The sequence below is a fragment of the Pezoporus occidentalis genome, unplaced genomic scaffold (genome assembly GCF_034315485.1).
Source record: "Pezoporus occidentalis ecotype Australia unplaced genomic scaffold, CSIRO_AGI_Poc_V1 ctg266, whole genome shotgun sequence".
NCBI classification, from domain to species: Eukaryota; Metazoa; Chordata; class Aves; order Psittaciformes; family Psittacidae; genus Pezoporus; species Pezoporus occidentalis.
In genome coordinates this window covers 139113-163465 of record NW_026914567.1, presented here as the reverse complement: position 1 = coordinate 163465, position 24353 = coordinate 139113, and the positions used below count along the sequence as shown (strand labels likewise).

General features: G+C 52.3%; 2 protein-coding genes across 5 annotated transcripts in view; both read left to right on the top strand.

Annotated features, from left to right (window-relative positions):
- Positions 1-18090, top strand: part of RPTOR (regulatory associated protein of MTOR complex 1) — a 112584-nt gene extending 94494 nt beyond the window's left edge. For 2 of the 4 annotated variants that reach the window (XM_062624358.1, XM_062624356.1), the window contains 8 exons: positions 208-312; positions 4169-4216; positions 10244-10350; positions 12092-12219; positions 12319-12405; positions 15012-15128; positions 15401-15530; positions 16675-18090. In XM_062624358.1, the coding sequence (XP_062480342.1) occupies positions 208-312; positions 4169-4216; positions 10244-10350; positions 12092-12219; positions 12319-12405; positions 15012-15128; positions 15401-15530; positions 16675-16743 (791 nt within the window). In that variant the 3' untranslated portion in view covers positions 16744-18090. The remainder of the gene's footprint in view (positions 1-207; positions 313-4168; positions 4217-10243; positions 10351-12091; positions 12220-12318; positions 12406-15011; positions 15129-15400; positions 15531-16674) is intronic. The other 2 variants (XM_062624359.1, XM_062624357.1) reach the window with 1 other exon arrangement.
- A 1587-nt stretch (positions 18091-19677) lies between these two features.
- On the top strand, positions 19678-24006 carry CHMP6 (charged multivesicular body protein 6). Its single transcript, XM_062624355.1, has 8 exons — positions 19678-19816; positions 20005-20114; positions 20628-20715; positions 21257-21343; positions 21456-21521; positions 21767-21847; positions 22069-22123; positions 22467-24006. The coding sequence occupies exons 1-8, from the start codon at positions 19754-19756 to the stop codon at positions 22517-22519; spliced, it is 603 nt and encodes a 200-aa protein (XP_062480339.1). The 5' UTR covers positions 19678-19753; the 3' UTR covers positions 22520-24006.
- The last annotated feature ends 347 nt before the right edge of the window (positions 24007-24353 follow it).

Sequence of the window (24353 nt, the reverse complement as noted above, 5' to 3'; positions counted from 1 at the left end):
GAACAGTTCTCGGTAGAACAATGCTTTGGGTTTCATGGATGTAAGATGAGAGAGAAAAAAACAACTCTAGTAAAAAGGATTAAGTTCAAGTGGCACTCAGTTTTGGACGTTGTATGACTACAGTTCTACTTCTCCCTTTGTCATGCACAAGCAATGATGAGAGGTCCATCAGCAGTGACGCTGCTTTGTGTTCTCTTTTCACCCAAGATGATGGTGCCATCAGAGTGTGGAAGAACTTTGCAGACCTGGAAAAGAACCCGGAGATGGTAACAGCCTGGCAGGGGCTGTCGGACATGCTGCCAACCACACGAGGTGCGTCCGCAGCAGCTTTTGTTGGGGTGGGGGATAAAAATCATTTGTGATGCAGGGTTTTCTCTGGGGGTGTGGAGAGCAAAACGGGTTTCTCAACTTCAGCCATTGGTAGCATCCTTGTTCAACAGTCTCTGCCTTCTGGAATGGCCTTTTCCCAGGTGTTGGGGAGGAATTGTTTTTCCATTTCTCACTGGAAACTAAATCCAACAAAACCGGAAGCCCAGCACAGCAGCTTCACACACACTGAAGAACAACCAGAGCAGCCTTTTTGCTGGGGAGCAGCAGGGTACAGAGTCCTTGTCCTGTACAGGCTTCACAGCAGCTGGTTTGCTCAAGCATTCCACTTAGCTATGATCCTAAGGAGAGAGCTGTAGAACAATGGTGGACTGAGCACTGCCCTGCTCTTCTGGCCGTGCCAGGACATTGTTCCCCTTCGGGTGGGACAGTAGCTCACGTTGCCTCTTTCCTTCTGACGGGCTGCTCAGCCTCTGCACAGCTTTGCATGTTGCACCTGGGACCTACCTGAGCCTGAGCTCAAATTTTGGCACTTACTCTTCACTGTGTACTGTTTGTGGGTCAGGGGGTGGCGAGAGACTGTTCTAAATGTGACACGTGCAGAAGGATGGCACAGTTCAACACTGAGCATTAGAAAGGTTGGATAGAAGAAGATGTTAAAAGAGCACTGGCATCGAGCTGTACACAGGGAGAAGCCAGAACACTGGTTTGAGTAACCCTGAAGTCTCCTTTAGGGCATTAAAGGAAGTGGATGCTTTGTCCTGACACCTGGTAATGTACTAAGGCTCTAACAGTGATTCTCTGTCACTTGGATGTTTCTAATCAAGGCTGCATGTGCAGTGGTTCAGTCTCATTGTGGGATTGGTGCAGGAATTGCTCAGCAAGGCTCCCTGGCTTGTGCAAGGCAGGAGGTCAGATGAGATGACCATCATAATTCATCCTGACCTTAAAATCTGACAGTTCTCATTTCTGAACTGCTGTGGTTCATCACAGGAGCCTGACACAGCTCTTTTAGCTATTCATTGGATTTTACTAGGGTTACCTTGTTGTGCTCCTCTGTTATGTTTCCCTTAATGGTGTTGCAGGAAAGAGGACCTGGATTTGAGGTAATGGCGAGCTCTGTGCCTCACTGCACTATGTGCACAGAGCTGATAACAAGCTGCTAGAAGTTTGTAGCCTGCTCTGAAAATTGCCTTGATATGTCACACAAAACCTCCTCTCTTGGAGGTGTCAGTAAAAGCAGGAGGAAACCAGTGGTAATGCCCCAAATGGTGAAGGGCCTGGGTCTCCTCAGATGGAGAGGGAAGTGATCATCTCAGGTTGCCCTTTGTAGTGTCAATGGGTTGGTTTGTGTTTCTTTCTTGTCAACACCAGCTTTCCCAGAGGATGTTTAGAAGTGTTTACTATCCCTGGATTCAGGATCTTCCTTCCCTGGTTCTCTAGCAACCAAACAGTTGGAGTTCCCCCAGGCTGCCCTGGTCACCAGCTCTGTGCTGCAGCATCAGTCGGGTTCGGAGAGGATGCTGACAGCTGGAGGCTGAGCTCCTTCGGCCTAATCCCATTTTTCCTGCTTACTTCCCAAGGCACAGCATTTGCAGATTGTGCCTTCCTCTCTACAAGGCCTTTAATACCACAAAGGATTGTTAGCATCGACGTGCGACGTGACAGAATAGGGTAAGGGCTGAGGCAAGAGCTGATGCAGCAGTAAGAGTTGAATGGTTGTGCTTGCCAAAACAGGAGTTCTGAAACTTTTGAGTTTGTTCTCTTTAAGATTGTTTTATTTTCCCTTTTCTTTCCCTTATGGCCTTAAGAAGTCTGGGTCCTGCTTTCTTTGCCTTTCACCTTCTGAGCAATAGAAGTAGATTCAGAAGAAAAGAAGGACATATTTCTTTCTGGAGAGAGAAGTAAGTGTAGTCACTTCAAAAGAGCTATGTGGATCACATCCCCTGGGAAATGACACTCTCTTCAACAGTGATCTTTTGCTGACAAGACCATAGTTGTGGTCCAGATCTGGCTCATAAAACTGGAGATGCATCTTTGAAGCTGCAGAGCTCAGGAGTTTTACTGGAGTTTGTTTGCTCCTGCTATTGATTTCCTTCTCTTCTCTCCCATCCTTTTTCCCTCTGCCATACTCATCTCTGAATGTGATAGTTGTCTTGACAGCAACAAGAATACTGACTTCTGTAGGCAATTTTCCCACTTAGAAAAGCAGAGAGGAATATGCAATACCTCTGTGCATCCTTTGGAAGCTTGAAAAACCTCCCCAGGTTGTCCAAAGTCAGCAATATCTTACTCAGGGGCTGTGTGAGAGGGGGAGCAGACCAGAGGGAGGCACAGGACTTACACTTGTACACTCTGTAAAGGACTAGTTTGTGGTGTGCAGCCTCAGGTAAGAGAAATGAGCCAACAGAGCCAAGTTAGTGTGTTAAACCCAGCCCCAGTTTTGCACTTGATAGTTGCCTAGAGACTTGGGGTATGTAAGTGTTTGAACACCGGCAAACCTCTGTGTGGGTCCCCTCTCTTTTCTGTATGAGGTTTTTTGATTTGATCTTGTTTCAATCTGCACTCATGATGCACCAAGAAAGTCTCCTTCAGTCAGAATCCGGGTGTTCAAAGCAGCATCGAGGCTGTAGTGTAAGGCAGTGATTGGGAATCTCCAGCAGGAGAGATGGGGGGGGCTGAGAAAACAGCAGAACTTGTATTGTTAATAGCCCAGTGTTCCAAAAGGCGCAGTTAAAACCGAGCATTTTCGGACAGCGTAGGAAGAACCCAAACCTGAGGTGCTCTGAAGCTGTCATTTCACAGCCCGAGACTGGGAATTCTGGCAGTTTCTATAGCAAAGGGTGTTTGAGGGCCGCAGGTTGAGGGGAGCAGGGGAGCAGCGCAGTGACCTGGTGGCTCATAGGAGAAGTGGCCGAGCTCCTCCTTCTGCCCCCATCTGCCATGGTTTGTGTTGTTTCTTGTGCCAGAGGGGAACAGGACACAACTCCCCGCTCGGGATGGCCCTGGCCTTAACAGCACAAATCCTGGAGTTGGGAAAAACACAGAAGTGTAGCCAGCTGCTTCACGGCTCCCAAGCGCTGTCTGCTCAGCTCTCCTCCCTGGCTCCCTGCGTGTGCCCTGCGGATACCTGTGTTGTTTTCCCTTCTCCAGCCCAGCAGAGAGAACCAGTACATTGCTTCTAACAGTCAAGGATTCAGCCAGGTCTCTTCCTGTGCAAGATCTTCCAGGGTTGCCCCAAGGTGCCTGTCACTTCCCTGTTTGCTGCCCTGCTCTGTTCTCGCCCGGGGGTTTGCAGTGCCTGGAAACCAGTCTGTGCCTGAGGCTAATTCCCATTTATGAGTTGTTTAAACAGAGCTCCAGGTAGCTGTGTGCTGGAGCAGGGGCAAAGGAGCCCTGGCTGCAGTGGGAGCCCAGCCCTTCCGTATGCAGAAGCCTCATGTTCTGGGCTGGGTTGGGTTTGTACAGATGCCATGAGTGACTTGGATTTCTGTCTGTCACTTCTCGATGCTTCTTACTTCAGAGCAGGGAGCAGATCATGCGAAGGATAGGCTCCTTGTTCACGAAGAAATGTCAGATCTGTGCTGCTGTCAGCCAGCCAGAATACTCACTTCACACATGCCAAGTGCTGCCATTGATGGCTTCCTAGGGAATGCTGTTACTGAACTGGTGCCTGCTCTCTGGATGGAGGCATGTGCTGCTCTTGGTGCTTCTGCTTCTCTTTTATGTTCTTTCCTTTAGTTTGAGTTGCTTTTTTTCTTATCCTTTTTTGAGATTTATTTTTGCTCTGGCTGACCAACTTACCCTTAGCATCAACCCCTTAATCCCTGTCTTCTCACAGGTCTGGCCCGAAGGGTTTCAATCTATCTTGACAGAAGTAAGCAGGGAGGTGAGTGCTTTCTTTCCTGTTACCTTTGATCAGCTGGGGTGGGAAGGATCTTGTCTGGCTTTGGGCTGGTTGACTGGTTGGTTGATTGGTGGTTTTGGCATTGTTTGAATGACTGCTGGGTCCATGTGGCTCCTGGAAAGCTTTGCTTCTACCTCTCCCATTCCCTGCCTTGTGTCCATGTCTGTACCAGCTGTGAGAGATGCAGGGAGGGTGTCAGTGTAGCCAAGTGTTGGGAAAAGGGCATCTTCCTGTTGTACTCTGAGCCGTCTGCAGGGAGAGGAGCTGGGGGGTTGCGTGTACAAGTCTCTCTTTTCCTGGAATATTTCAAAGCATCCCTGAACCGGAGGGGTTGAGGACCGGTCCCACACGTGAACCACCATTCAGCTAACGTGGGTTTTATGGGGCTCTGTTTGTGATCCATTTTCACTCTAAAGACCATGTGAAAAGAAGGTGATGAAGCTTTCCCAGGAGGTTGAGAGCAGTGGACTTCTGGCAAGGGTATGCCTAATAAATTTTCCCAGTTCTGTTCTGTCAAGTGGAAGGAAGGTAAATGAGCTCCCCAGCCAGGGCTGGGCAGTGCCTACATTGCTCCAGAGCGTGGATCCTTCCTCTGCTGCCGAGGAAACAGATGGCTCATGTGCCAGGGCAGCTCCACGTGCACATCCATGGGCGTTCATGTTGACGTAGTCATCTTGGGTTGTTCACCAATTACTGACGTTTGCTGACTGATAAGAGCTGAGTGTTCAGTAGTAATGAATAGGATGAAGATGCTTGCAGGGGGTGATGTGGAGCTCTTTAGCATCAGGTCTTTGCAAATCTCTCTCTCGCCTTTCAGAGGCAGAGCACTGGGTTGGAAGTGAACAAAGCTGGTGCGTAGCTGCTGGCTGCCTGGCTCTGCATTCCACTCAAAACCCAGTGGCAAACGGGAAGGCTAAAATTAGCAAGACTCAGCTGCAGGGAATTCCCTCTGGGCAAACTGGGCATCCCGACATGGAAGGAAATACCAGCCAGTCCTGTGCTGGATCTATACAGCTGATGCCGAGCGGTCGCCTGTGTCCCAGGCACACCGGTAATTGTGGATCAATACAGAGCATTCACTGGGTGTTCTCCTAGTGAAAAATGCAGCAAGAGGATTCCTTGCTCCCACTGAAAGCGTCATAAAAATGGATGAGATGAGCTATTTTCTTGACAGCAAAATACATCAGCAATATTTAGATAAAATATACTAGTTTTGTCACCAAAGCACAGAAAATCTGTTCTCATTGCCTAGGCTTCCAGAAGGAGATTTTATCAAAAGGGTAGGGGACTCTGTTCTCACGTCTCTGCGTGCTGGTTTTCAGCAGGAATCACTGGCACTGCTGTACTGCAGATCAGAGGTAAATCAGAGGCAGACCAGTGCCTTAATGGTCCAGGTCACACCAGGCCACTGAGCAAGTCAGCCTGGGAATCCCTAAGGCTCGAGTGAGCGCAGAGCAAAGCTGCAGTCGACACGTTCAGCATCGAGGAGCAGCTGAGCTCAGAGGCGTCTGGAGAAGCATTAGTGTGACCCTCTGCCAGGCTGCTTCACCTCCTGCTCCATCAGAGCTCTGCTGGGGGGCTCAGCTCAGCCCTGCACCACCTCCCATCAGCGTGACTGGATGGGGATACAAAGGAGACTGTTAACAGGAGAATATCCACCTGCCCTATCCCCTCTCCATCCGTCGCTGCCTGGTGGGGGTTGTTGGTGCTGGTGTGTAAACAGCCATAACCTGTTACCTCGAGAAATGTGCACTGATGCCAAGCAAGAACAAATGAGCACTTGCAGTTCCCAGCTTCCTTCAGTGCTCTCCTGGGGCCTCTGAAACAAAGGGAAAGATGTTAAATACCTGCTCTGCAGGAAAGCAGGACCTTGCCCTCGGAGGCTGCGCTCCGTGGTGAATACTGCTGACTGCTCCGGCAGCCAGTCAGTGATCCAGGGGGGAGCAGTGGAATTCAACAGCTTGCTGCAAGGGAATTTCCATGGGGAAATGCATGGGGCAGCCTGCCACGGAGTAGCTTGCACTGGAGAGCAGGTGGGAGGGAGAGCAGTAGACTCAATGTCTCAGCATCTCCCCAGGGGTCGTATCTTGCCCTTTGGGAGTAAGAAGTTTGGGAAGAGAACACTGATTTCTGGTCAGATTTTTTTAGGGTACTGAAGTAATTGCAGAGATTGTGGCTCCAGGGGTTTGTGTGCTTTTAATTGGATTCCCAGCACCAGAGCTACTCCTCTCCCTGCACACAGTCCTTGGCTGGAGGAGAGTGCTGCTTTGTGGAAGGATGTTGTAGAAATTAATGACAAGTGAGGTCACCCAACCCTCCCACGGCTTCCTGGAAATTAAAACCCTGATGTGCTCCACTGCTCAACCACGAGGGCTCATGATTACAGAAAATCATCAGTTAGGATCCAGGATGCTTTTATATTGTGTTCTGCGTCGATATTGCTGATTTCATTGGAATGCCAAGTACAGGTTGGCTGCGTTCCAGTGACGTTAAAAATAAGTGCAGACCCTGGGAATGCAGCTGCTTTCAGCACCACTGTTAGTTACCGAAATTTATACGAGGAGCTGTCTCATCCAGACAAATACCCGTGCTCAGGGGGAGTCCTGAAGGAACAGACATAGAAAGTTACAGCTCTAAGAACGGCTGTTGGTTTGTGTTATAAACCCACATCATACTCGCATCACAGGGCTGGAGCAGCTCTGCTCTGGAGCCAGGCTGAGAGAGCTGGGCTGGGTTAGCCTGGGGAAGAGAAGGCTCCTGAAGGGGAGAGCTGAGAGCAGCTCCAGTGCCTGAAGGGGCTGCAGGAAACCTGGAGAGGGGCTTGGGACAAGGGATGTAGGGACAGGCCAAGGGGAATGGCTTTAACCTGCCCGAGGGGAGACTGAGATGAGCTCTTAGGCAGAAGCTCTTCCCTGTGAGGGTGCTGAGGCGCTGGCACAGGGTGCCCAGAGAAGCTGTGGCTGCCCCATCCCTGGCAGTGTTCAAGGCCAGGTTGGACACAGGGGCTTGGAGCAAGCTGCACTATGGAAGGGGTCCCTGCCCGTGGCAGGGCTTGGAGCTGGAGGAGCTTTAAGGTCCCTTCCAACCCAACCCAGGCTGGGATTCTATGATTCATACAGAACTGCAAGTAACTGTTAAAAGATTCAAAACTACCAACAAACCCCTCAAAAACCCAACCACCACAAACCTTTAAAAATTTCTTTTCCTGAGCTGTGGAAAATTTGTTGCTCTGTGTCTGAGAACATAACGTTCCTGCTGGGATAATTGTAACCTTAAGAAACTATGCACTGAAAGAGGTGTGCTGCAGGGGTGCCTGCTCCTGCAGCTCGGGGCTTGCTGCGGGTACCATGGTTCTACCACTGGCCTTTACCAGGAGGTTGCCCCGGGGCTGTGGCTTTGCTGGTCCTGTGGGGAGAAGGGAGCAGGGTGCAGGTAACGTTACCTTTTTGTCAGCATGAGGCTGGGAAGCATCTCGGATGCCAAATGCACAAGCCAAGACCCAGCAGGTGAGCTGCAGTCTCAGTGGTAACATCCTGGAGGAGGACCTCTGTTAATTAAAAAGGAAATGATAATTAGTATCTAGTCCCACATTTGCTTCTCATCTCAAAATACTGGGAATTTAACATATAGACCTGAGCCAATACTCCATCATTTCCACTATGGAAACGTTTGTTCCTATATAGAAATAGTGCAGCTATTTATGTCTCATTTCCTACTGTGAGTGTCATCTTTGAATGTGACATTTCCCACTCAGCAGAAGCTTTCCCTCCCTGCTGCACACTTGTGAACGACTTAAATTTATGTACAAAGGCTTTTCTTCTTCTCAGCCACATTTGAGCTCTGGTTTAGCATTCCCAGTCGCTTCCTGGGGTCTCCTTTCCCTCTTTCCTTCCCCCACTTCTTTGCCAGGGCAGCCAGGACCCACCACTGCTCCAGGCTGCAGATGGATCCCAGTGGGAAGGTGCCAGGACTTCTCAGCTGTGGCTTTATGCAGATATTCAGTTATTTCTGGTGCCTGCATTGTGGGGTGCAATGAGCATCCTGTACCCTGAGGCTGCCCAGTCCACCCACGAAGCAGAAGCACCAAAAATGCAACTTTATCTTTTCTTGAGAGAATGAGGTGGCTGGCGGCAGAAAGGGAAGATCCCTTCTTAAGGGATGATCAGAACGCTGCACTGCCCTCTTGCAGAGAGCAGAGGTTCTCACTTGCATGGACTAGTGAAGTTTTATACGGAAGGCAGGAGCTGCGTTGACTGCTTGGAACATCACGATCTTCATCTCCCTCCTCTCTTCCCACCCGTTGGCTCTCTGTCAGCTCCTGGTTCAGGGTGAATCCCTTGTCCTTTCTCTCTGGTTAGGCCATAGGAGGTCTGTGTGCTGTTTTACATAAAGCAAAACCCCTCTGGAGCTTTTTCCCTCAGTGAAACTTTCCCCAGCCTCCTCAGTGGCATTACTAAATGTCCTCGGTGCTTGAATTCCTGACACGTGCACCAAGTAAGCACCAGGAATGCCAGTGATTGCTCTGCATTCCTCTGTCTCCCCCTCCACAGAGCAGACACTGGGAATCGCAGCAGGTTGGGGACTTGCTGCTGATCAAAGTGAGGAAAACCACTTCTTCAAACTGGGGAATGCACCTGGAAAAGCGGGAGCTTTAAACCTGCCTATGAGCACGTTGCCTCCTTACCTCCATCAGAGATGGAAATGGCGGTGTCTGTCTCAGCCTGCCAGGTTTATCTTGTCGCATGGACCATAAACATGACAGATCGCTTCAGTGATGTTTATCATCTAAATCACTGCCTGCTCGTTTGCCTGGGCTCTAGCAGCCCCTGAGCTACCAGGCAAGCTGAAGTGACAATCAGTTTGACTCGTGAAATAAAGGTGCAAGCGCTCAGCTTAGCTGAGAGCCCTGAGTTTCTGCAGTATGATGCTGGACTGTCAATAAACGTCAGTAATCTTCTCAGGGGTGTGCAGCAAAGATCGGGAAATGGCTTGGATGTGATGCTTGGGAAGCGGAGATGGACAAAATGTTGTATCTGGATCTGTGCAAAGCAAGGTCATTTCGTCATCTCTGAAGAAAACTTGGTGCTCATAGGATGCCACTGTACTCATCTGTGCCCTGTAAAGGTGTTTGGTCTGGTAAAATGTACTTATGGCTCTCTAGTGACACAGAGCACATAGAGGTAGGTTTATATTTCCCACTCGGGGCTAGTTCCTAGCTGTAAATCAAGACAAATTCACCTTTGTACCTTCTGAACAAGCAAGTTGTGGAGTGGAGCTTGAGGAGTCCCTCCGAGGGCGGCTGCGCTGGCTCGCAGCAGGAGCCTGCAGTGCTGATGCATTGCAGAGCACTGCCTGACTCCAGGCTGCACGTGGTTATGAAACACTGCCCAGCACCAGCAGCTCTGTTTGGTGTGGATGAGGGGGTGAAGTGAGGAGGAGGAGGATGCCTCTGCCGAGGGAGAGCCTTGCCTGAGGCGAGGAGCACACACAAACCGGAGTCCTTGCCTGGGTCCCTCCGGTGGTGCTCCTGGGGTTTTGTTTGTGGTTTCACCGTATGACTGGGAGCCTCCCTGGAAAACCCACAGGTGTGGGGTTGGATGGACTTTGCAGCATAAAGGTGTCCCTGCCCGAGGCAAGGGGCTGGACCTAGATGGTCCTTAAGGTCCCTTCAGCCCAAACCATTCCATGATTCTCTGATTTATTAACTCCTGTGGCAGTCCCCAGCAGTGTCCATGGAGGGCTGCTTTCACCTGCCTCTAGGGCCCCATCTGCACCACAGCTTCTCTAAGCCCTGAGGCTGGACGAGAGCTTGGGGACGTGTTTTGGACTCAAATCCAGGACCATCTGATTCGATCCCATTTGGAGCACGTGTGGATGTAATTTTGTGTTTCCTCTAATAATGCTGGTTTCTGTACCATGAGGTCCCGAGAGCTGGTGTTCTGATTAGTGCAGCTCTGCCTGCGCTGATGCGGAGAGTAACGTGCACCCCCTGCCTGTGTTTTATCTTAGGAGCAGGAATGGTGGTTGACTGGGAACAAGAAACCGGGCTCCTGATGACGTCAGGAGATGTGAGGATAATCCGGATTTGGGACACAGACCGGGAAATGAAAGTACAGGTAACACCTGCCTCTTCGTCCCATTCCCCTTTCCCCTCCCAGGGCAGGTCCCATGTGGGGAGTTACCCTGTGCACAGCCACAGGGTCTGAGAGTCATCTGGGAAGAGCTGAGAGGTCTGCTTAGAGCATGTTCGGAGGGAAATGAAAACCCACACGTGCTTGGTGAGCATGTCAGGTCCTTCCTGGAAGCTGCTGCTGTCATTCCCCAGCAGCGTTTGGGAAGGGTGAGGTGGTGAAAGCCAGAGGCAGGCACCAGGATGCAGGCAGGGGTCGTGCGTCGTTGGCATCAACGGCATAAAGACTCTTGAGGAAAGTCAGCGGTGAGGTGGGGTGGTGGCAGTGTTCGGATGTGGTGCTGCCATCTCTGGAGGCACACGGAGCCAACAGCAGAGCAACGCCGCCAGCCAAAGGCTTGGTTTCAGGAACGCTGCATCCGTGAGGAGAACACTCGTGTACCCGCTTAGTCCTCACCTAAGTCAGGACTTCAGTGGTCTACAGGATGGAAGCACGAGTGTTCCTGCCTGTCACGGGCAGCCCATGGGATTGCTGCCAGCTTGGGCCAGTCTGACTCAGGTCTGGGTTTGCTCTGTGTTGTCTGATCCAGGTGTCAGAGCACGGAGGTGCCCATGAACCTGCCAGCACCAACCTCAGTGTCAGCACTGGGGCACCCTGGGCTGCTCACATCTCACTGCTGCACCCAGGCAGCACTAAACAGCGTTTCAGTCGTACTGTGCACTGCACTGGGGCAGAGATGCTGCAGACATTCCTGTCAGTGCAACTCAAATGAGAGTCCCTCAGAAATCCAAGCAGAAGCAGCAGCTGGTCTGTGGGGATGGAGTCACCGCGCTGCAGAAGGAAGGAAGGCTGGTTTGCAAAGCCTAGAAATTAATTATCCTTGAATGAACATTAATTACCACATTTGACCCTGCAATGCAGGATAATGAAGCTTATGTTAATCTTAATTACTTTCGCATATAACTTTTTCTATGCAAATTAGGGAACAGCAGAATTCAGGAGTGAAAATCTTTAAATGACAATGATTAATGATTGCACCCAAAGTACCTAAACCCATGTTGTTTCTTTTCTAATTGCAAAGATGGGCTCTGTTGAAATTCAGGTGATTGAAACTTCCTGACTCAGTAACCCTGGAAAAGTGAAATTGAGCACAAGGAGCAGAGAAGCTCTGCAATCCAAGCCAATAAAGGCTCCTTCCTGCTCTTTGAACTCCAGAAGCCTTCCTTGGGAAGCATGTGAGGTGTAGCTGAAGAAACAAGTACTTCATTTTCACTTCTGCTGATTGTTCTGTCTTCAAAGGCGGGATCTGGGTTTGGGCAGTGGAGGAGCTGCTGAGAACAGCCCTGGAGGCTGGAGCCTCTCACCAGCAGCTGCGTTGCTCAGCTGGGAACAGCAGCAGGGAAAGGTGAATGTGCTTGGAAGCAAAAATAGGACCAAAGTGTGAAATGAGCTAATGCAGCTCCAGCCTGCCTCTGGATTGTTACCCTGCTTCCCTGTGCTGCTTAGAATCTTGGAGTCACGGAATGATTTGGGTTGGAGCAGACCTTAAGCTGCACTAGAGCAGCTTGCTCCAAGCCCCATCCAACCTGGCCTTGAGCACTGCCAGGGATGGGGCAGCCACAGCTTCTCTGGGCACCCTGTGTCTGTACAGAGTGCCCAGCGTACGTAAGACCGTAGTGCCTTGAAGACGGAGTCTGAGTGTGGCGTGGCTGTGCTTTGTCCTCAGGACATCCCCACTGGAGCAGACAGCTGTGTGACCAGCCTCTCGTGTGATTCTCACCGCTCACTCATCGTGGCGGGGCTGGGGGACGGCTCCATCCGCGTCTTCGACAGGAGGATGGCTCTGAGTGAATGGTAACCCCCGTCCTTCCCCTCTACTCACCCCTCACCTTCTCCTTCCTCACCTTCCGTCCTCCTCGTCCCCTTCACAACGTTTCTGTGCTTGTTCCTCAGCCGCGTCATGACCTACCGGGAGCACACAGCCTGGGTGGTGAAAGCATACCTGCAGAAACATCCTGAAGGCAACATCATGAGCGTCAGGTAACGGGCTGGAACGTTAGAGCTCTTTTCTTCCTCAACACACTTTGCTTTTCTATTTCAATTTCGCCTCTGGTACTTCACAAGCTGAGAGGATAAAGCTCTTCAGGTTGGTATTTGCTTCGGTGATTAACTCCTGCTCCAAACGTGGTGGAGGGAAGGCAAAATGAAATGTGAAGCTTCCCTTGGAAGCCTCTCAGAGTGGTTTGAGAGTAAACAAGAAGGCGTCTGCTGAAATCACTGTCACGAGGCGTGAGGGAGGAATGGAGTGAACCAGAAACCTGAGCTAGATATAGTATGTCTTATGGGTGGTTGTTCTTCATTGCCAACATCCCCGTGGTGTCACTGGAGAGGGAACATGAGCGGGAAGATGGAAGGTGCATCTGTTGGACATATTGCTGCGCAGGATCACTTCTCTGTCTGGCAATTTTCTACATGAAAATCCGTTTCTCCTGCCTGGTAAATGCTGTGGAACGAGCAGCATATACTTGCGTGGCCCTTAAAGAACAGCAGAGTATGAGTTACTGCCACAAAGCCGGTGTTTGCACACAGAAGGGCTCCTTCTTGATGACAAACTGAAAATAAACAGGAATTTTGTGGGATTCAGAGCATTCCTGAGGCAGGGGATGGGGCAGCACAAACGGGTGAAGATTTCCAGCGCAGGATTATGAGATGCAGCTGCCAGTTCTGTGGAGCTCACATATTAGAGTTTTTAATCTTCCTTTCTGTAATCTCCCTCAGCAGTCCCAGGGTCAGGCCTGTATCTGTGGCCAGAGCAGTCTGGAGCTCGTTTTTTCCCTCTCCTCAGTGCCCTTCTCAGCCTGTGGTGCTTTGTTCTGAATTGAAGAGACATGAGAAAACGGTGTGCTTCAAAAGACAGGTCAGATCTCATCCCAAAGGAGCTGGGTTTGTTGAGCAAGGCCCCTTGCTCTCAGTTTCTCCCATTTACTCTCTTCTTCAGTTGACAGCAAGATCCAAGAAAGACCAGTGTTAGGGTGTAGTGAGGGGTTGACAACCTTGAAGGTGTTGTGTGGCTTGTGGAGCAGTTCTCTCAGCCTCAACCTGAGCTGCTCTGAACCTCTTTCTCCAGACCAGAGGCAGGAGTTAGTAGTGCAGGACTGGTGGTTCTGAGGACATTCTCCATTGCCTGGTGCTGGTTGACTGTGTCATATTGGGTCCAACCACCTCAATCTGTGTGCTAGTGCCACCACAGTGCCACCAGCAGGTCTGCTTCCATCAGGCCAACCCTGCTGCTAGAAAATGACCTTAAACACCTTCAGAATATCCTGGTTTTGTAGCTTAGCTACTGTTAAATAGTAACAGGCAGCAAGAAGTCAACCGGGATTTGTTTTCTACATAGTCCCCTCATCACAGACCTTCACTTCCATTTTAAAGCTCTTGCATGGTTTTCCAATGCCTTCAGAACCATTTTCAAGTCAATAAAGACTCCAAGCTTTAAATGAATTTACCATCTATTTGATCTCCCTCAAACAGTATTTCCATCAAGTCTTTAGAATCTAAATCAACCTCAAGTTTAATTTGTCTTGAATTTAATTATGTGGCAGCTGGAGTTGCAGCTCTTGTGATGCTGTAAGTAATTCTGTAGAACAGCCTTTTGAGCAGTATTAGGTATTCCAGAGGTAAAGAAACTGGAGGCAATGTGCTTCTTTATGCTTTTGTTGTGAGCTCTGTGGGGTGATTCACAGTTGTAAGGCCATCAGTGACTTGGAAAAAATAACCCTTTCAAAGCCATGGTGCCAGAAGCCTCACTGCTGCTGCCAGCAAGATCCATGTTATGGATTCCATATTTCATTTCTGTAAGACACCTTTCTGTCTTTCTGTGCACCACTTGACCAGTCCCTTACAAGGAGCTCACGACAGATGCACCGCAGCAAAAACCTTCAGTCCGTGGTCCAGGGCTGTAGGAAAGATGCACCCTCTTCACATCAAACAAATGTGATTCTGCTGATGTATTTGAGAGAGATGACTTAGCAAAATGAAATCATGGGTGTTTGAAAGGTGCTTGATCTGCTAAGCACAGAATCCTGTCCCTGCCATCATTGCTTTCCCCTGGTGCTGTTATTAATAGGATGGAACCATCGCCTGAGTGTTCTGTTTGTTACATCTGGCCCACAGAGTGCTTTGGACATGAGGGTTTGTGCATCTGTGGCCAGACATGAGGGTTTGTGCATCTGTGACCAGACATTTGGTGTAATGGATGGAACTGGCAGATCCCATCTGGTTAGAGTTCTCTAATACAATTTCCTACCGTGAAAAGGAGAAGGAATTCGGGCCTGACGTGCAGTTTGGTGTATTGAGTATGACATACCAGTAGTGGCACTCGCACTCAGCGGTGAGCTGTAAGTGATGAAAGTAATAACAGCTCACTCCTGAGGGCAGAGCTGCTTGCAAAGCACTTAATGCCTTGTGGATGGTACCAAATGTCAGTGGCATTGGTGGGAACTGAGCCGTAGTGATGCAGAAGGCAAAGGCTGCATCTTCTCTCTCCTGATCTTCCCGATGGAGGTGCTCGGCTCACAGACAGGCATCTCCTGGGCTTTGGGGGCTGGCTGGGGGCAGCCTGACGCTGTGGCACTCCTGTGTTGTAGTGTGAACGGCGATGTGCGGTTCTTTGACCCCCGGATGCCAGAGTCCATGAAGGTCCTTCAGATCGTCAAAGGGCTGACGGCCCTTGACATTCACCCACAAGCTAACCTCTTTGCCTGGTAAGTTCTGCTTCCATCTCTTGCATCCCCAGGGAGGACAGTTTGTCTCCCCAGACATGGCTCATGGGGTTTGGTTGGGGTTGTCGTTTGGTTTAACCTCACCACACACAGTGCAGTTTCTTTCCCATGTTGGCAGCTCAGGAATTTTATCCCTAGTGAAACCTCTGCGCTGGTGCCTTGGAGTGGTGATGCACAGTCTTCCCCTCGTGTGTCACATGCGGGTAACGTTACCACGTCCTGGGTGACACCATGTTCTCTTGATTCCCTTCCAGTGGCTCCATGAACCAGTTCACTGCAATCTACAATGGAAACGGGGAGCTGATCAACAACATCAAATACTACGATGGCTTTATGGGACAGAGAGTGGGAGCCATCAGCTGCCTGGCTTTCCATCCTCACTGGGTCTGTGTTCCTTCTTCTTGGATTTGGGAATTTGCATTTCTCAGTTCATGTAAATGTTGGCAGAGGGAAGGGTGAGGAGACTCCTCCAGCACAGAGCTGCTGCCCAGCCTGGTTTCCTGAGGACGTAGCTCTTGCCACAGGAGTTCTCCAAGGGGAGTTTGCCAGGAGCTGCCTGGAGAGGTGCAGTCTCTCACTTCCAGCACACACAAGTTGATGTGCTGATTTATTCCGTGCTGCCTCCCTCACAGACACAGGCTCAGCCGCAGGTCTCTGGGGCTGCTTTGACACCACCTTACCTAAGGCTTTAGGAAGACCTGATGCTGTGAGGTAGGGGAATGCACGTCAGGGAGATGAACTGCAGAAATGAAAGGCGTAAGCTGATCAGTCCAGAGTGAATGAGAGTAAAAACGAAATTCAGAATATGGCCCAACTGAGGTGGCTGCAGCCCTCGTTAGAGGGAAATCTGGTTGCTGCTTAATTAGAGTTACTTTAGAAGGCAGCAGATCAGAACACAAATATTTAATGTGTAATGGGAAAGATAAAGGGCCTGGAGGGGAGGAGGGAGGAGCTGGGCTGTCCTGTGATGGTTTGGTATTAGCTGGGCAGGGAGAGGGACAGTGTTTTACTGCCTGGGATCTGTTGTACATCCTGAGGACAGTAAGGGTAAAGGAAAGCTCCTCTCCTTGGCTTTGAAAGGCTGCTTTGCAAGAAGCTAAGGGGTGATTTTGCTGTCCCACAGTGTGAGGGATGGAGAAGGACGTGGGTAATCATTTGTGATGTTTTACTCTTCGCAGATGCACACACAGCCCTGGCGAGCCTGGGTCTCTGTGCTGGGGTTGTGCCGGGGCTCTCAGTGCAGTGAATGCTAATTCTCAGCCTGCTCCTAACAAGCAGATTTGCAGCCATTTAGAAAAATTATGTTAGCAGTTGGCAAGTAATAGTCCCATCATTTTCCCCTCTGGCTGAAATGGGGCTATAACTCGCTGGGATGAGGTGGGTGCTGGCAGGAATGCCGTCAGCGCTGCGTCCGCAGATGCACTTCAGAGCCTTTGAGCATCTGGGCGTCAGTGCTGAAATGTGAGCTGTGATGTGCCTCGGTGCTGCGGGACCCCGGGACACTCATCCCCGTGTGCTCCTTCCACAGCCCCACCTGGCAGTCGGGAGCAATGACTACTACATCTCGGTGTACTCGGTGGAGAAGCGGATCAGATAGCGCTGGGGGCAGCGGCGCTGGAGCGAGTCCCAGCGGGCAGGGCCGTGTCTCACCATCATGTACATAGTGAAATTATCGACTTGAATGTTTCGTGTTGGCTGCTGCTGCAACCCGTAACTTGAACGTTTCCTGACTCAGCTACTGATGATTTTGACAAGGGGAAGAGAGACTCTCCTTTTTTTTGTTGCAGTTTTTTGTTTTCCAGCTATATCCTCAAAGCTACAGAAAAGGAACGTTTTATTTTTGTTTCCAGTGGTTGGCTTCTCTGTTAGGAACACGGCTCCTGAGCTTGGATGAGGCAATACCCTTGAAAAGGGCTTTCTGCTTTAGTCTTCGTTTCTTTGTTTTGCTGGGGCATAGGTTGCTCTGAGGACTGGAGTCAGGACTCACCTACAGCTCTGTGCGTTCAACCAGACCATGGGACCCCTCCAGCTGCTGCCTACCCTCTGCCAAACAGGAATTCCTTGGACAGTGCAACGAGGCCTGACCTGTCCATCTGCAGAACAGTGTACACGCTCCTGCACGGAGCATCAGCGAGGGAGGTGGGAAAGTGTCTCCTCTGCATGGACCTCGTCCGCTCTGCAGCATCCTCTCCAGTGGAAGCAAAGACAGAAGGAGACTTGGTGGCAAGGGGAGGTAGAGAATCTAAGAAAAGGGCTTGAGGAGATGACAGGAGCAGGGCAGGATGCCAGCGTGCTGTAATCTTGCACATACAGGACGAAGAGGGAAGAAAGAGACTGAACATCTCCAACATCCCAACACACGTGGAGCAAGTCACTCTTTAAGCACTCTCCAGCAGGTCACACAGTGGTGGGGGCTCTGGGGTATCTTGGTCACTGTTGCTTCCACGGTCACTGTCCTTCTGCCCATGGTGAGCTCCACAAACACGTTGATGCCTCGGAGCTCTGCCCAGCAGTGAGGGAGCTCCAGGGCTTTCATTCATTCTGATGGGCTGATACCCAGGAAGGTGATGCTCAGGAGGATTTGGACACTCGCTGCTGTGGGTACACAGCTGCACACACCATGTGAAGGTGCCTGTGGCCTCTGTGTCCCTGCAGAACTGAGCACATAACCACACGTGGTCTGAGCACAAGAGAATCACTAAGGGGGGAAGACTGCAGGTCATCCTGCTTTGAGCAGAACAGCTTTGTCTGAGCTCCCCAGGGGAGAGCCTGCTCCACCTCCCACACCTTCCATGTCTAATAATGAATGTTTCTGTCCCTTGAAATCCAAGGTGGGCTCGGGGAGGGGTGTGGGGAAGGGGGAGGCAAAGCCAAAGGACAGTTTTTCTCCCAGGGGCTGCTGAGGTGTGATTCAGCTGGCCAAGAACAGAACTTGCACAGTGCAAAGGTTGACCTGCGGAGTGCAGGCATTCCCAGTTTTCCTTCCAGCCAATCTGCAGGCTCCCAGCAACCTCTGCCAGCGATGAGGCTGCCAGAAACGGTCTCTCCCTGTGCAGTGGAGGCTTCACCTCTGCCGTGGTGCCTGCACAGCGTGCCTGGCTCTGGTGAGGGACCCTGAGCCACAGCAGAGGAGCGGATGCTGAAGGCTGGGTGCTGTATCCTTGTCCTAAGCACTGTCATTGTCCCCCCTGGAGCAGGGAGGCCGGGGGCCCCTTCACAGGATGATGAATCAAAGGCTTTAACCATAAGCAAAACTACCTAAAAGTCCACTTCTGAGTTACCAAAAGTGAATTACGGTCTAACAGAGCTGTGTCTCTTCCCAACCCGCTCCCGTGCTGCTCCGACCTCGGTCCCAGCATCTCCTCCACCCTGCCCATGCTGGGAGCTGATGAGCGCAGAGCCGGGGCATGGGAGCTGCACGTAACCCATTAACATGCACAGCTTAGAACCCCCTAGGTTTTTAACTTCTATCAGTGTCTCCTGAAGGGAACAGGGACTCCCTGGCAGCGGGCGAAGGTGGAAGCTGGAGCTCCCGAGAGGAGCTGAGGCCAGGAGGAAGGGTTTTTAACTGGCTGGGCCTGTCGAGCTTTCATCTGAGCGTGTGCGTGTTGAGGGCTGTGCTGTCACAGGGCTGCCGCAGAGGTTTCAATCATGAAGTTTAACCAAGGATCCGCAGAGCATCCTACCTAAAAAGTTCACTTATCTCTATTTATTTTAAAAAAATAAAATAATAATAAAAAAATATATAAAGAACCCCACACGATTGTAATGTGAGAGTAAAACAATTACCAACAAATAAATGGTTAATAAAAAATAAATGCAGAAACACTTCCCGGTCTGAGGATCGTTTCCTGGGGCAGGAGGGGGGAGATGTGGCCTCAGTTAGATTTTAGGTGATGGGCTCTGTGTTTCTGGGCGGTTTCCCTGCAGACAAGGGGCTGGTTGTAGGGGGGAGGTCCCGGGCAGACTTGGGGGGACAGGGGCTGTGGGACATGGTTGAGCTGTGGAACACGATGGGAAGGGAGAGGCGGAATTGCTCTGGACTTGGGAGCGGTTTGGCTCCTTCTGCCCCATCACATTTCCTGCAGCAGTGCAGCCCCTGCATCCCCATCCCCTGCATCCCCATCCCCTGCATCCCCATCCCCTCCATCCCCATTCCCTCCATCCCCATCATCCCCATCCCCTGCATCCCCATCCCCTGCATCCCCATCCCCATTCCCTCCATCCCCATCCCCTGTATCCCCATCCCCTGCATCCCCACCCCCTGCATCCCCACCCCCTGCATCCCCACCCCCTGCATCCCCATTCCCTCCATCCCCATCCCCTGCATCCCCATCCCCTGTATCCCCATCCCCTGCATCCCCATTCCCTCCATCCCCATCCCCTGCATCCCCATCCCCGGTACCCCCCTTTCCTCCCCGTATCCCCGCTCTCCTGCCCGTTCCCGTAGCGCCCTCCAGTGGCCCCTGCGCCTCCCTGCGCCGCACTCTCTTTCGCCTTCGCGTTCTGCGGGGCCGGGCCGTGCGCGGCCGCCGTTGCGGGGCGCGGCCGGAGCGGGGCCGGGGCGGAGCGGAGCCCGGAGCGGCGGCGGCGGCGGCGGCTCGGCCATGGGGAACCTCTTCGGGCGGAAGCGGCGGAGCCGCGTCACGGAGCAGGACAAGGCGGTGCTGGTGAGCGCGGGCCCGGCCCCGAGCGGGTCCCCGCGGACGAAGGGGCGGGGGGGCGGTGGCGCGGCCGCGGTGCGCTGAGGACGGCCCCGGGGGCACGGCGGAGGCGGCCGGGCCTGTGCGAGCGGGGCGGGAGCTGTGGGGGCCCGGCTTGTGAGCGGGGCCGCCCGCCCCGGGGCTGTCTCCTGCAGCAACTGAAGCAGCAGCGGGACAAGCTGAAGCAGTACCAGAGGCGGATAAACGCGAACCTGGAGCGGGAGCGAGCGCTCGCCCGGCAGCTGCTGAAGGACGGCAAGAAAGAGTGAGCGCAGGGCGGGGAGCGGGTGCCGGAGGCAGCGGCGCGGGTCGGGGCTCTCCTTGCGGAAGGGAGGTTTAAAGCTTTGGGCTTCGGCCGGGCGAGACGGCCCCCGTGCCGCAGCGGGGTTATCCCAGCAGCGGCCGCGTTGCTGCCACGGCCGTGGGTGTCCAGAGCTCCTTGTGCAAGGGGTCGATTCCCGTTACCCCAGCGCGTACGCTTGCAATTGCAGTGGCCGGCTTTGTGGATGGGCGGTGAATTTGCTCATCCTGACTCTTCCTTCCCAGGAGCAGTTTGGAGCTGTCCCTTAAGGACAGTTGGGAGCTGTCCCTTAAGGACAGTTTGGAGTTGTCACTTAAGGACAGTTGGGAGCTGTCACTTAAGGACAGTTGGGAGCTGTCACTTAACTTGCGCCTGGCTTCAGGCTCTTCTGGAGAAAGCACTTAACACGTGCGGTTTGGATGGGGTTTTTATAGGCTGCTTTGCTTTCATTGGGGGTTTTCCTCCTCTTTTCCCCAGGAAAGCCATGCTCTTGCTGAAGAAGAAGCGTTACCAAGAGCAACTTCTAGATAGAACAGAAAACCAAATCAGCAACTTGGAGCGGATGGTGAGTGAGGACCCAGGGCTGGGGTTGGCGTTCCTTCTGCATCCATGGGATCACATTTTGACTCTCAAGCGCTATTGGAGCTCTGGGATGTTGTCCACAGGGCAGATATCCCTGAAGTTCCCTGGAATCATGCGTGCGCAGTGACTCTTCCCTAAAGCAGTGAGCGTGCTTTGACTCTCTAGGGCAGGGCATGTGTGAAACGTGTGGTTGGTAGATTACTAAAGCTTTCCTCAGGGTGTGGAGAGCTGCTGGAGAAACTCCCCTCAGTGCCCGGGCTGCAGAAATGGGGGTGTGTGCTCTGGGTGGCTGTGGAAGCTGTGGCCTCAGCTTAGGCTGTCAGCTGGAAATCAGGCACAGGTGTTGGGTGTGCTCTTACAGCTGCCTGTGCTGAGGCTTTGTGTGTGTGTTCGTAACTACTGACAGGGAAAGGGCTCTTGACTGCTTTCTGCTTGCAGTTCCTCTGGTTTCGCTGCAGTCTGTACCTGGCCAGCGACGGGAGCATGGCAGCCCCTGACATTTCCCCTTCTCCTTTCTGTTTCAGGTCCAGGATATTGAATTCACCCAGATCGAAATGAAGGTCATCGAGGGCCTGAAAGTAGGCAATGAATGTCTGCACAAGATGCACCAGGTTGGTGGGACCGGGCTGGCTGAGCAGGCTTTGGACTTGGCAGAGTCCTGCCTGTTTGTAGCCGTTACCCTGCAGACCTCACTCACGTCTGGGTTTTGGTTCTTTTCTTCAGGTTATGTCAATAGAAGAAGTAGAAAGAATAATAGGTGAAACCCAGGATGCTGTGGAGTACCAGAGGGTATGTACTGTGTGTGTGAGTAGCTGTGAGCAGCTCCCTGCCATACAGAGCTTCTCTGAGGAGCGAGGTGCTCCCAGCCTTATTTCAAAGGCACTCAGATCAGGCGTAAAACCCCAGTTGCCTGCAGGTGATGTAGCTGTTAGTTTTCCTGGGTACCCCGTTACGCTGGTTCCGTGGTACACGCCTGAGAGCTGCTTCTGCTGCGCTGTTGTTTACTGGAGCCTTTCTCATCCTCTCTTTCACAGCAAATAGATGAGATACTGGCTGGCAGCCTGACAGAGGAGGATGAAGATGCCATTCTAGAAGAATTAAATGCTATTACTCAGGTAGGACTGATGTAACCACTGTAAACCCACGTTTTCAGGAAGCTGGTTGTAATAGGGGAGAAAGGATCTTTTCCCATTCTCAATAGCTTATCTTATCCCCCCTGAGATCTCAGTTGTTCCTGTTTATGCCCAGTTATTGTGTCAATAATTCAGGCTAATCACTGCAGGGGTCAGTGCCACCACCAGATATGTGTCATGTGTTGTCTTCCATGTTCTTGCAGGAACAGATGGAGCTTCCAGAAGTTCCTTCTGAGCCACTTCCAGAGAAGATCCCAGGTATGCTTTACGTGCCCTGCAGCTTTGGCTTCTCTTACTTCTCAGTTCTGAGACCCTCTCCTAGTGTAAGTATTGCCTCAGTGACTGTGAAGGAGCACAAACCCTCTGGTTGGAAGCCCTGTTCATCTGGGCTGTTCCCCCACATGGCTCTGACAAACCCCACCAACCCTTTGCATTAAGAGCACCCAAGGCTCTGTCTCTGCTCACTTGGCATCTGCTCATTCCTCTTCAGGAATTCCTTTTTGTTACATCTCCTGTTCCCAAGTCCTGGTTCCTCCCCAGGAGATGCCTGGAGCTCATTTGCATTCCCTGTTTCTGTAACAAAGTTCTTTTTCTTCCACAGAAGCATCACCCATCAAGAACAGGCCAAAGCCAGAGCTGGTGGCAGCATCGTAACTCCTGCTGCTGGGGATTCCCCCACATACCTTTCACCGGGGACAGTTTGCCATCCCAGCGTGTGCTGGGAACAAGCAATGCCTTGGCAGCACCCAGCTGTGCTGGGCAGATGTGGAGCAGGATTCCCTGTGCGGGGAGGGGAACCTCAGCTCATCATTGCTCTTGTATCAAGATTATTTTCTAGTGCTTTCTGTTTTTGTAACTCAAACCCTGAAGTCACTCAGCTGCGCCGTCACGGGGTTAAACAGCAGCTCCTCAACTTGGGAAGCCACGTGCTTTCTCTAGGTCTGATCTCAGTGAAGAACCTGCCTTTGCTCTGACTGAATCCCCGGGAGATGCCACCCTTGGAGCAACGGAGTGTTTGAAATGGCTGGGCAAGAACAAACCGCTGCCCTCGGAGCCCTCCAGACCACGCTGGTGTCTGCTCTGCCCTCAGTCCTTCGCTTTCCTTCTTCTGATCCTGTTTGTGGAGCAGCTGCTGGTGTCCCTTGTGCTCGTGCAGATCCGACTGGCTGGGGTGTATGAGGCTCTGGAGGGGCACAGGCAGCCTGGAAGGAGGCAGCGAGCCTGAGCTTCCGCAGGCAGTGACACTTCATGCTGCGGGTTGGAACCGGTTCTGTGTAAAGCCAGCTCATGAGTGAGGTGTTTTCACTTGAGCAAAGGTCAGAGGATGCCTCAGCAGTGATGCTAACACAGGAAAAGCCGGATCTCGGTGCAGGTGATGAGCTGCCCTGTGCTGGCCATGAGACAGGGGCGCTTGGTAACCATTCCCACTGGGATCCTGGTCCATCTGCCTGCACTCATCGTGCCGAGTGAGACCTCGGGGTGACAGGAACCTGATGAGCCTCTTCAAATCCCAGCAAGAAGTCTTGTGCCTGCGTTGGGAGCCAGGAGCCATCCCTGCCTGGCTCTGCACCAGTGCCAGAGTTCACCTTTGCAGCGTTCCGCTGGGCCGGGATCCATTCTGTTTCCAGTTGCCGGCTCGTGTCTGATATTCCCTTGCAGGGTCGGAGACAGGAAAGGTCAGGCTGGGATAAACGTGAGGCTCGTTCTGTACCTGACATGAAGCTTCTTAGATCAACCCTCCAACGAGTGCTCAGCGAGCAGAGGGCAGAGCAGTTCCATCCATGCTGTGGATGGGCCGGTGCTTCCCGCGGCGTGGCGGCGCGGGGTCGGCACGGGTGAGGGGTTTGGAACGCTGCCTGGCCAGGCAGGCGGTGGGCAGATGTGGCTGTTCTTGGACACAAGCTGTACTTGCCGGCCTGCAGCTGCTCTTCAGGACACTGCACATCTTTATTTATTATGTTCTCAACGCCACAACCCTTAGTCCCGGTTTCTGTGACAGCAGAAGAAGGACCAGCGCGTCCTGGGAGACTTCTTGTGGCTGCCTTTGGGGTTATGTGATCTGGTGCTAGACAATAATAAGTATTCCCAGAGGCTGTGCTGCTCTCTGTGTGGTGATGGGCCGGCAGCAGCTCTGTTCTCGACTCGTCCTTTCTGTGTCATCTCTCTTCCGTTCCAAAGACCAGCCGGGGCATCCTCCTCCTCCCACGTGCGTGTGGCTTCGGGGCGCTTTGCACCTGGGAGCCGCAGCGCTTTCAGTCCCACCCCGCCCTCAACGTGTCCCAGCAAAGCCTCGGCCCGTGTTTACTGACCAGGACAGCTTTAGCCAGCACCTTCCCCTGGGATGGGTTTACAGCGAGCCTTGGGGCTGAGCTGAGTGCGCTGAGCACCCGGCAGGGCTGGGCCGGGCCCGGTTCTGCGCTCCGGGGCTGTTCCCCTCCGGGCACGGCTCCTGCAATGCGCACTGTGCCCACCAGAGGGAGCCTTGTCC

What these genes read in the sequence shown, in the direction of transcription:
- CHMP6 (XM_062624355.1), top strand. Translation starts at nt 19,754, where the DNA reads ATGGGGAACCTCTTCGGGCGGAAGCGGCGGAGCCGCGTCACGGAGCAG. An exon ending in TCAGCAACTTGGAGCGGATG is followed by an intron (nt 20,716 to 21,256) that starts GTGAGTGAGGAC and finishes TTTCTGTTTCAG; the next exon opens with GTCCAGGATATTGAATTCAC. An exon ending in ACTTCCAGAGAAGATCCCAG is followed by an intron (nt 22,124 to 22,466) that starts GTATGCTTTACG and finishes TTTCTTCCACAG; the next exon opens with AAGCATCACCCATCAAGAAC.